The following is a 12,858-nucleotide window of genomic DNA, read 5'->3' on the forward strand; positions in this document are numbered from 1 at the left end:
CGAAAAACCCTAAAATAGGTTCTAAAAATCCTAAAAAAGGTCCTAAAAATCTTAAGTTAGGCTCCAAAAATCCTGCAGTACATGGGCGTCCGGAAGGGGGGCAAGGGGGGGCCATTGCCCCCCCTGGAAAATGAAAGTCAACCAAAAATTATATATTTGTCACATATAATTTCATTTCAGCCACAATTATATGTCTTAATTATTACATGAATATGATAAATTCAAATTTAAGCAATGTTTCCTGAGGAAACAACACTATTATTGGGGAAAATTTACCTTGTTTGCCCCCCCTGGAAAAAAATACCTTCCTTGCCCCTCCCTGGAAAAAATCCTGCGGACGTCCATGCTGCAGTAGGTTAAAAGAAAACATAAAATAGTTCAAAATTCCTAAAAAATACTGATTAGATATAGTCACCGGAAATGAAAATGGGACACCTATATCCTGAAATACGCACTATCTTGCATAAAGTTATGTGTGTTGCCTAACCCTATGACGATGGCAGATCTTACCCTTGGAAATTTACTATTAAAATCCACTCTTATCCGCATAGTCAGGCAACAATCGTTTTCCATGTTATCCACAGTCAAACTCCGCAAATTTGTCAGTGAGGATCATCTTATGTGCATAAAATAATCTTTCAACAAAAACATTGTCAGTGGTGCAAACTTCAATGCTGAAATGTTAGTTTGCAAGGCGTGAATGCCACAAAGCACCGAAGTGATGCGAAAGTGAGCAGGACAACACATATCATCAGTTTGCACTTTGGACTGTACAAGTAACAGTGTAACCGGACATTTTACTTTGCTTAGAGCTTTGAAAAGTCACCATGGACTTGGATGAAGGAATATTGATTGAAACAAGTTTGTCATTTAATTTTTTTGTGACCAAACAAAGCAAATGCCTGTGTGTGACATAAAAATCCTGTAAAACCTTTAAAAATATATAAAAACCTAACAAAAAAGGGTAGATTTAGGAGCATAAACATAAAATGGGTTCTAACAAGCAAAATAGGTTTTTTAGGTACTATAAAACTCATCAGTTGTTGCGTTTTTTAACAAAATGCTGGCATAACTTATTATTTCTTACGTACCTGTAAAGGAAAAAATAGGTTAAACACCTAAAATCCGACGTCTAATTATAACTGTGTGCAGCTTAGTTTAGTTTAGTTTAGTTTATTTGCATCCAAGGACTACCGGTGTGTACAAATTACAGTACATGGTAATATAGGACATGTCAATACAATACTACATTAATAGATTTTACAAATACAAAATATATAGCCAAAAATTGTAAAAAAATTGGGTCTTACTCTGCTATTATATCAAAATCACAAAAAAATATAACATGAGAAGATATACTAATTACCCACTTTCATTTGACATTTAATTTTACAAGAATAATATGTGATTATACTACATTATGTACATTTGTCTTATGTAAAAGTCGCTTCCATGTATTCAGCTATAGAATAAAAAACATGCTTCAAAAGCATTGATTTTATCTTGTGCTTGAATATCATCAATTTTGGTTCTTTCCTCACATCTTGTGGTAGTTTATTGTAGAGATCTATGGAAGAATTTAATGGACCTTTCTTACATAAGTTAAGGCGGCAGTGTTTTATGTGAAGTTTGTCTTTATTTCTTGTGTTTAGGCCATGTATTTCCTCATTTGTGGCAAAGTTGGAAATATTTTGCTTAACATAAATTAAGCATTCATAAATATATATGCAGGGGAGAGTTAACACATTAAGTTTACGGAAAAGAGTTCTACATGAATAAGTTTTCTTTACTCCAGCTATGATTCTTATAGCTCTTTTTTGAAGCATAAAAAGGACATTGGAGTGGCCCTTGTTACCCCAAACCATAATACCGTATCTTAGTAAAGCATCAAAATTTGCCATATAAAGGCACTTTACAGTTTGGGTGCTTGAGATGTCTACCATTTCTCGAAGGGCATAGCACACACTACTTAATTTTGATTGTAGCGTGTTTATGTGTTCTGTATAGCTAAGGTGTTCATCCAGAATTATACCCAGAAATTTTGAATTTTTTTTAGGCTCTAGTTGTGTATTCCCAGATATTAGATTGAGGCTTATTTGGTTTCTGGTTTGGATTGTAGAAAATGTAATGTAATTTGTTTTTTTGCTGTTGAGGAGTAGATTATTATTTAAAAACCAGTCATCTAATTTGTTTAATACGTTATTAGCCTTAGATTGTAGAGCATCTTTGGAAGTGTCTGTTACTATAATATTTGTATCATCAGCATATAATATTGCATTTGCCTCAGGTATAACATTTGGTAAATCATTTATGTACATAAGAAACAAAAGAGGGCCAAGAATACTTCCCTGAGGCACCCCACATGTTACACTTTTCATGGTGGAGTGTTGATGTGTTACGTATCCTTTTGCTGTGGTGTGAGCGATTTCTACAATTTGCTTTCTGTTGGTAAGATAAGATTGAAACCACTTTTGTGGTAGTCCATGAATACCAAGTTTTTGAAGTTTCCACAGCAATATCTCGTGATTTACAGAATCGAAAGCTTTTGATGGGTCACAAAAGACTCCTACCGTATGATTACAATTATTCAGAGATTGTGTGACACATTCTACTAAGTCTGCTAACGCTGTTTTCGTGCTTCGTTCGGACCTAAAACCATGCTGCGACAAGCTTAAGATTGAGTGTTTACTACAGAAATTTTCTACTCTCATCATTATTGCATGTTCAATAATTTTTGAGAAGACTGAGAGTTGCAAAATGGGCCTGTAATTTGATAAATCCTTTGGGTCATTTTTCTTCAGTAATGGTTTAACAACAGCTATCTTTAGCCTGTCTGGGAAAATACCCTGTTCAATGGAATTGTTTATTATATGTAGTAATGGTTGACATAGGGAACTATAACATTTCTTAATTAGGAAGTCTGGTATTTCATCAATGCCGGAAGATCGTTTGTTTTTTATACACCTGAAGATTATCTTTAATTCCTGTCCAGTAATGGGGGAAATGAACAAGGATTTGTCATTCACTGTTATGTGTGTAGAACATTCTTCTGGAGCAGCCATAAACCCATTCCTTCTATTTGGAACTGCATTTACAAAATACTCATTGAAAGCATTCGCAATATTAGGGGGATGTTGGACTTCTTTTCCACTAATGCATATCACCATATTATTACCTAAAGATTGGCGTTTTGTTGATGCATTTCTTATAATTTCCCACATTGTTTTACATTTATTGTTTGAATTATTGATTTTACGGTCATTATGATTAATTTTTGATTTGTGGAGTACATTTTTATATATTTGCTTATACCTCTTGTAATATTTCAGAAAAGATGGATTGGGATTCACCTTACTTTCAGAATGGAGCATTTTTAGTTTTCTACTTGAGATTCTGATTCCGTTTGTGACCCATGGTTTACACTCGGTGGATATGTTTACTTGTTTAGGTGGAAAACATTCATTGTGTAACAAGATAATTTTGTTCAGAAAGAGATTAAATTTTTCGTTTGTGGAAGGTAAGTTATAAATATCTTCCCAATTTTCGCTGTTTAGTTTTCCAATAAACATGAGTATAGAACCTTCATCATATTTACGTTTCTGCATTTTTAGTGGCTTTCTATGATATTCAGTAGCTTCTCTTTTACATGTGAGACATAAAAATTGTGCTTCATGGTCGGAGAAGTGGACTGATATGTTTTCACATTGATACTCTTTTGAGTGTACACTTATTAACATGTGGTCTATGAGGGAGAGTGTCTCTTTCGTTATGCACGTGGGTGTAGTTACAATTTGCTTTAGGCCAAAAGTGTTTATTGTGGCTTCAAAGTGCAGTTTCCGTCCTGTATTTTTTAGAAAATCAATGTTTAGGTCCCCGCATACCAAAATTTCACATGTGTAACTTTTTAATTCATCTAACAATACTGACAGATTTTTTATGAATATTGTATAGTCTGCATCAGGCGTTCTGTAGCAACATACTATTATTAAATTATATTGCGCAAGACGTACAACACTAACTTCAAAATGTTTTTCTATAGGTCTCACAGTTTTGGGGACAATTTGTTTGGCAATTATATCATTTTTTGTAAATATGCCTGTTCCCCCTCGTTTTATTAGAGACCTTGATGAGAAACTAGCTAGGTGGAAATTTGGAATTTGAAGGTAAGTAATTTCATCTTTGGACAGCCAGTGCTCAGTAACACACAGTACATGTGCATCTAAACATTCATCGGTTAGGAGCATTTCTAAATCTAACACTTTGCCTGTAATACCTTGAATGTTTAGATGCACAATATTGCATTGTATAACTCTCTTTTTCATTTGAGAGAAACTATTGGGTGTAAGACCTTGTTCCTTAGGTTTAACATTTACAATATTTGTTGCATTTTTACATTTTACAATAAAAAATCATCTTTAAATTTGCCCGGAACACTCCTTATTCTATCAGATGTTCGTGCAGGTGGTTCTTTTTGTTTTACATTAACTCTTTTATCATTTTCCACTTCCTTGTCTTTTTCATCTTTTCTCACTTCACTGTAATCTTTATTTTCTTCACTACCATTTTTATCACTTACCATTTGACTGCATTTTTCACCAGTCATCAGAAGACAGACTTTTCCGCTATTTACCACATCACTATATTTCTTTCCATTTACCACTTCATATGAAATATGAATCCTTTGGAAAAAGTTGTCTTGCATTCCAAGACCATTTTTGAAAATGTTTGCACCCTTTGGGGGCTATCAAATCACACGGGGTTTCTTTCAATCACTTTGATAGACATATGTTTCATCCTAAGTCATCACAAATTTCCATCTTTCTCCTGCCAGGTTACTCTTGTACATCTTCCTGTGGTTTGTGTGACATTCTGCAATCTGGCAAGCCAACAATTTGTGAACTCTGTTCTTGTGATGCATTTTCAACTTCAAATCATGGTTGATAATGGTGTTCACAGTTTTTAAATGATGTTCTCAACTTGTGTGCAGGTTGCAGTTCATGGGTTTGCCTGTTTTTTTTTGTCCTTTTGGGAATAATGCCATACATACCTTTCCCTCTTTATTCAGCACAGTGCTAATCCCTTTCTTTGTTATCAAAAATGTTCACTTCCTGAAAGGCCTATGATAGCAGAATAGGTATAGTTCGTACCAGAAAGCCAGTAATGTAGCCTTCACAAAATGGATCAGTTTGCTTCAGTATAGTTGCAGCCTGGAAACATGGACATACTAGGCAGACATAAGTGCAACTGGCTTGTACACATATGTATCTAAAAAAACTCTCCCTGATGAGCAGATGACAGCGCCATGATCAAACTTGCAGTCTCTTACCAGAGATCATAAACAGCTTTCCATTCTTCGGAAATTTAATTCTTTTTTACCAGCATTAATTTATTTTGAACATAACTGATAAATTGTGTGTTTAACAATAGGGTCAATCCATATGAAATCATACCAGCTGGTTGCTTGACCATTTTTAAAAAAGTTTATTTTTTGAGTGGTGTGAGCCTCATATATTGACAGTTCAGAACCACTCTTATTTTATTTTTACTATCACCGATTTGAAGATGGCGGGAATTTTTTTATCATGGCGCGCGTCATTTTCTCCATTCGTAAGCATCGGCGGAAACTTTTTTTTCTCAGCTCTGGTAAGTCCTACGACAATGAGACAAAATCTGTGATGTTAAGCACATTATAGGCTACAATTATATTTCTGTGTAATTTTCTAAATATTATTCCTTCATAATAAATTTTAAGGTTAAAATTGTGTATTTTAATCGCTCAAAATGATATTTTCGGACTTTTTTTGGGGGGGAAGGCAGTTTGTTTGATACTTGGATTTTTTTGTGCAAGTACCTGTGTACCAATAGAGTACGTCAAAATTATTTGAAGCTTGAGACTTTAATATTTTTTTTTCTACAGGGTCATAAACATGTACTTTTTGTTAAAAAAAATCCAAGTTCAGGGTTAAATATCTCTGGTGGGCAGTTGTTTAAAAATCTGAAATTTGTACACAATACAGTACTTCAGGATAAGTAACTTCAGAAAAAATTTTGAGTTTGAGATTTAATTGGTTTAGGAGATACAAAACTCGTGAAAAATTCAACATTTTGCATTAAATATGGCATGCCTAATTTCATTTCTTATTAACATTTTGTGTTGAAATTCTGCAAACTGTAATTTGGAATGTCAATGAACAACATTACAATCCTGAAATGGCTCTGCAATAAAGTATATATACGAGGGCGTGCTGAAAAGTAACGCTTCCTACGTTTTTATTTTCTTTGTTACCTTGTAAACGCATTTTGGATTTTGAGCAACCATACATTGCACTTATAAGACTTTCCAGCTTCTCCATTGCAGGTTTCAAACTTCTATCGCCAGGGGGTGCTGAACTATTGCGAGGAAAATGGCAGCATGTAACCATGCAATGTTGGTTAAGCGCCTGAAGTAGCGTGCAGTGATCGAGTTTCTAAACGCAGAAAATGTGCTACAAATTGACATTCATCTGTGACTGAGGGAATATTATGGGGATGAATGTGTTAGACATCAGTACTGCGCGATCTTGAGTTTATCATGCTCTTAAAGAAAACCCCAGCTGAACACGAATCCGATGACCTCCATCAGTTCTAGTTCCTGGCCTTTCACTCCATTCTCTCACATCGCTGAGATTTCTTCAGCTGGGGTTATCTTTACGAGCATGAACAGCCCACGATTGAACAGTACTGATGTCTACACATTCATCCCCATAAAGTGACCTCAGTCTCAGATGAATGTCAATTTGTAGCACATTTTCTGCGTTTAGAAACTCTTATCACTGCACGCTACTTCAGGCGCTTCACCGACATTGCATGGTTACATGCTGCCATTTTCCTCGCAATAGTTCAGCACCCCCTGGCGATAGAAGTTTGAAACCTGCAATGGAGAAGCTGGAAAGTCTTATAAGTGCAATGTATGGTTGCTCAAAATCCAAAATGCGTTTACAAGGTAACAAAGAAAATAAAAACGTAGGAAGCGTTACTTTTCAGCACGCCCTCGTATATATACTTTATTGCAGAGCCATTTCAGGATTGTAATGTTGTTCATTGACATTCCAAATTACAGTTTGCAGAATTTCAACACAAAATGTTAATAAGAAATGAAATTAGGCATGCCATATTTAATGCAAAATGTTGAATTTTTCACGAGTTTTGTATCTCCTAAACCAATTAAATCTCAAACTCAAAATTTTTCCTGAAGTTACTTATCCTGAAGTACTGTATTGTGTACAAATTTCAGATTTTTAAACAACTGCCCACCAGAGATATTTAACCCTGAACTTGGATTTTTTTAACAAAAAGTACATGTTTATGACCCTGTAGAAAAAAAAATATTAAAGTCTCAAGTTTCAAATAATTTTGACGTACTCTATTGGTACACAGGTACTTGCACAAAAAAATCCAAGTATCAAACAAACTGCCTTCCCCCCCCAAAAAAAATGTCCGAAAATGTCATTTTGAGCGATTAAAATACACAATTTTAACCTTAAAATTTATTATGAAGGAATAATATTTAGAAAATTAAACAGAAATATAATTGTAGCCTATAATGTGCTTAACATCACAGATTTTGTCTCATTGTCGTAGGACTTACCAGAGCTGAGAAAAAAAAGTTGCCGCTGATGCTTACGAATGGAGAAAATGACGCGCGCCATGATAAAAAAATGCCCGCCATCTTCAAATCGGTGATAGTAAAAATAAAATAAGAGTGGATCTGAACTGTCAATATATGAGACTCACACCACTCAAAAAATAAACTTTTTTAAAAATGGTCAAGCAACCAGCTGGTATGATTTCATATGGATTGACCCAATATGTATATGTATGTTATACCTTGCTTCTACTGTCTGAGCAGTGTTTCTTTCAGAAAATTCGCTCTAGGGGAGAATTCAAGAGAACCAGAAGGGCATTGTGAATCTCATCTGCGAAATACAACATATGTGCGTTTAACATTGAGAATTACCAGTGGTCGTTCGTGGTTTGTCAATGAATTTGACACTGAGCGTTACAGGTGGGAAATGACGTATCGTAACAGAAATAAAGTAGGATGCGGTGACCTAAGTATACTTAGTAATTCAATGTGGAAAGACATAGATTTTTCTATTTATTTGTTTGTTTGTTTTTAATAGTCTGTTGCCTAACTGTTACAAATATTATATTGTCATTTAGCATTACAATAGAAAATAGTAAATTATCACCTACTTTTACATTTAATCATCCAGAACAAATTCCACAATGGTGAACCAGGAAAAATATTACAATTATTAAACTCAATAGAACACATCATGCAAAGCTTAAGATGACATGAAGAATTTACAGCAATCTTATCCTGCGAACTTTCTTCGTGGCATATAAATATACTGTTTTCTCCAGAAAATCATCAGTTGCAATCTTATGTCCCTCAATGCTTATTATCATCCAATGCATTAAAGTTCCTGGTAGCATTCTCCTTCTTGTCCTAGTTAGTATCCTATTCATAGCACTGAAAGACCTTTCTACGCCGGCTGTTGTTACAGGAATGTTTAGAAGGACTTCACAGAGTTTTTTCAACTCGCAATATCCCACGTCAGCTTCTCAGATTTTCAACAATGGATTGTCAGCTTCTGTATAGGAGATTCCATTATCAAGCATCGACTTGACAAAAAATTTATAGGGCTTGAGGTCAGCACCTAAGCATGGGAAAATTAGCACAAAACCTTTTGACTTCGGTGTCTTGTAAGTCTACTACTGACTGAAGGGTTCCAAATTGACTAGAGAATCTCATGGTATCAACAGATTGATCGTTGAACCTGTTTTCCATTTCTTCAATTACACTTTCTGCGTATTCCTTCATCCCACAGAAAATTTTCCTAGCATCTTCAACAGCAACCAGGTGCGCTTCAGATCTGATATTCTTCATTTCGGTTTGAATATTTTTTGCAGATCACTGTTGATGTTTTCACACTGATTTGCAATATCCTGCATATGCAGTTTGGTTGAAGTAATTAGAGAGAGGACTTTGGCCAGACTCAAATCCTTCTTTTGCAAAGCGTTGCTGAGGATAGAAAGTGCACTGAGGATTTCATTCACCACATTGCAAGTAATATTGAAACTTTCATTCGAGGTGGGAGAGAGGAGATATGGCTAGTACGGTTGCCAGTTTTATTCTGCTTCTTCTGTAAGATTGGACAAGTGTGGGCGTTGTTATTCACAGAGGCAAATATAAAGGGAAAAATGTTCACCACACAAAGTAATGCAGTCTGATGCAAGGGACACAACGGTAGCAGAAAAGTTTTATACTTTGGTTTTGTTGTACAATTTTGTCTCGAGGGGTAGCACCCCCGTAAAAGTGCCTGAAAGAAACACTGTGTCTGAGTAGTTGAGTTCATTGAGTAATAGCAGTGGCAGGCCTGGGGAGAAGGGGGAGTATGGTTCATCTTATAACATCCCTTTTGGCTCAGCATTCCCCATTTCCAATGCAGGAAATGATCAATTAGTTGATGATGACTGAACATCAATTGCAGTATAAACACAAGAGTTAATTGTGAGACTGTAGCAGAAAATGAAGGTGTGACTAGGACCTGAATCTCTGTCTGAATACCAATTATGCTACCAATCCAGTCCCGGCTTCACCAGATTTTTTTACTTATGCTGACTTATCTGTGTGGAAATCATCTCAACCAATATTCTCATAATGGTATATGTTACCTTTGAATTACCGATGATGTTGACAATGCCAAGTATCTTCCAGCATAGATGAATATGCATTACATGCTACAAGCCTATTAACTCAATTACCACATCACTTTCATTCTTAAACAAATCTTATGAAGGGCTATTCCATTAAGTCAAAATTCTGAGCATTATGAGTAGTAAAGTTGATATATATTAATGGGAATATTTTTCGGTAATGCTGTTACAAGTGACACTCTTTTCTGAAGAATAAAAAAAAAACTGTAATGTGGTTGCTTTTTGCAGTGCAGAGCAATTGCCATTTACCTTACAATTACTTACGTTTTTGGCACATACGATTGATTGATTGATTTGGTGTTTTAAGTCCACTTTATGCACAGGAAGGCTAATCGGGACTGGACCTACAGTTTAAAGTGGTACCCGAACCACTATGTTGCCTCCACCAGGTATCGAACCTGGGACCCCTTGATTACAAGGCTACAACGCTACCAGTGCACCATTGGGGAGGCCCTTGCACACACGAGGGTGAGTCAAATGAAAAACCTTAGAAGTTCAACAAAAATTGTATGATAGACTTTATATAGTTCAAATTTATGTAATACATCAATTATTATTTACAAAACAACATCAAGGCTGCAACACTGATTACGTGAACTTCACAATTTCATTTTTGTCATTTTAAGATGGCATCTCCTCCACACACTTGCACCCTCTGGAAGCCTAAAACGTATCGAAATTCTCCCGTAAATGAAAATTCATTATCTCTATTCATGCTACCACACCAGCAAGTTCACAAACAAAGGAGGAAGTTCGACAATTTCCTCATTTCGCAGGCAGATGGGTGGAAACTCCTTTGCAGTGGCTCAAAAGTGACTGTATGTACATCACAAAGATTATTGTTTTTGAAGTATAAAGGCATTAACTCGACTTGAAATTATACGTAGATGAGCAGTGGGCCTATGCTGAAATGCAGCAAACTTGTGCAAACCCTACATGAAGAAATTTGCTAGATAAAAACAAAGACAAATTAAGGTTTATAATTGACCCTCCCTTGCATAATTTGATTGGATTTCTGTACAACTGTCTCCATCCCTCTTTCAAACAAGTAAGGTTATATTAGTATTATTAGTCATGCCTACTTTAGAGACATATACCACTCATAATAGTACTTACTTTGGAGTTATTGCTTCCAAAACATCATCGTTCATCCATTCCACACAGTCAATGACACCTTGTGGGTCTACAAGTGCAGGATATATGACCTCATCCACAACAGGATGATGACTGTTGCTGTATGCTGTTGATACATACAGAAGAACCTGAAAACATAATAGCTTGAGATTAATCACACTAAACTTCAGAATGTGTATGAATTATACTTTACAATATAGTATTGCTATATCCATGTGTAAGCAAGATCTATATCTTAAAAAGGAAATTTTGTCTATTTTTGAGAGAAGATAAATACACATTATTACAAGCAGTAATAATGTGAAGCAATAGTGGCAGTATTTGAGTTGAGGGGATATGTATATCCAATTTCACCAGAAAGTGGCATCTTTCCAACTGCTAACCAGACCATATTCAAGTGGCACAATAACGTAATGATGCCACTGTATTTCTCTGCTGTAGATATAGGCTAACATTTGTCTCAGGCAATGGTGCATAGCAGAACTACCTATTGAACCTAATTACAGACAGACTGTGCCAATTTGGTATTAAATCCATGGACACACTGTAATTTGAAGGACAAATATGTATTGCAGTCAGATTCATGAGTTATTAAAGACGGCTCTTAATTCATAATACCCAGTTCCAGGTAATTCCAGGACACTGAATTATTATAGTGGATATCCATATTATTTCCAAACCATTAAATTATTACAATCAAGACCCCCTGAATGTTTAAACCTAGTACCTCTTAATTCTGTCCCACACTGTAACCTAAGGCACAAGTTTTGGGCTCAGGCTACAGGTTCTTGTCTTCTGGAGGAAGTGTAACAATTTCTCCTGAGATTTTGGCCTGTGTGTGGGACAGTTGGAGCTATGAATGAGTAGTGTAAGCTGGTCATAGAATACATAAAAGAACAACTGGGGGTTCGTCTTGCTGACCACGTGTCCCCCATAACCAGTTGAATGATCTCCCACATACGGTGGGTGTGAGGCCGGAGGTTGGTAGGTAGGCACTGATTCTCACGGGCTGTTACACCATGTGTTATTATTATGAGCTCCTAATTCTGGTGGCTGGTGAGGTATTCACTCTGGTGAATTTGTGTGTTATTAAATCTGAAACCCATTAAGTGTTGGCAGTATGTTATTAACTCAGTACACATTATCTCAAGGCCGCTGAGTTATTATACCCTGAACTAAATTATTAAACTTGGGGCACTTTGCTTACAAAGGTGATCTGTTATTCGTCCAGAGGCCCCTATAAAATTAATGAATTATTAAGGTCGGGACCCTTATTGACTGCAGCTACCAAATTATCAAATAGATGCTTGACTTTCTGTGCTAAAATACTATTTGAGTGTCCCTCCTCTGCAAAACCTATGTACATTTTACTGTTGCAGTTACTTTTTGTGTGACAGTAACTAGTTACTTTTTGAGTGAGTGACTGTAATTAGTTTATTATTTCAGGTAACATATAATGAAATTAACATTAAATATACATTTGAACAGTAATAAATAAAATTATGGTTTTTAAAAATTAGAAATAAAATTTCAATCATCATACACACACTTGTTTTGAGCAAGGGGTTTCTGTCACATAATTTTTCAAGTATAAGAGGTACTTCGAATTTTATTATCTCTATATTTGCAACATTTGAGGTTTTATCATAAAAATCATGAATATTAGTGCTAATTTTCAGTTATCAGTAAATTGTCAAAATTTAAAGGTCATTGCCATTGGCCATTAGCAGTGGCTGAAGTGGAAAATGTTAGATGGGGAGATGTTTGGTTGAGCTTTGGGGTTAGCTTTGCAAAATGTTTGCTATCTCCTGCATCTCCCTAACTTCAAGCACTGGTCATCAGTAAAGAAAGTAACAGTCCACTTGCAGTTCAGGAACAAAACACATTCTATGAGTTATACGCAGATAATCCAGAATAAAGTAATTTAAAGTTACTTCCTTAAAGTAGGGTCTAGTGGTAACT

The 12,858-nt window shown here is 35.5% G+C and overlaps 1 protein-coding gene across 1 annotated transcript in view; it reads right to left on the reverse strand.

The window, feature by feature from the left end:
• LOC145986680 (putative fatty acyl-CoA reductase CG5065) overlaps nucleotides 1–12,858 on the reverse strand; it is a 57,948-nt gene that overhangs the window by 11,872 nt on the left and 33,218 nt on the right. Inside the window, exon 3 of the mRNA XM_083120983.1 lies at nucleotides 10,879–11,024. Coding sequence (XP_082977109.1) covers nucleotides 10,879–11,024 — 146 coding nt within the window. The remainder of the gene's footprint in view (nucleotides 1–10,878; nucleotides 11,025–12,858) is intronic.

Source organism: Lepisma saccharinum, chromosome 4 (assembly GCF_977018435.1).
Source record: "Lepisma saccharinum chromosome 4, izLepSacc3.1, whole genome shotgun sequence".
In the NCBI taxonomy this organism is placed as follows: Eukaryota; Metazoa; Arthropoda; class Insecta; order Zygentoma; family Lepismatidae; genus Lepisma; species Lepisma saccharinum.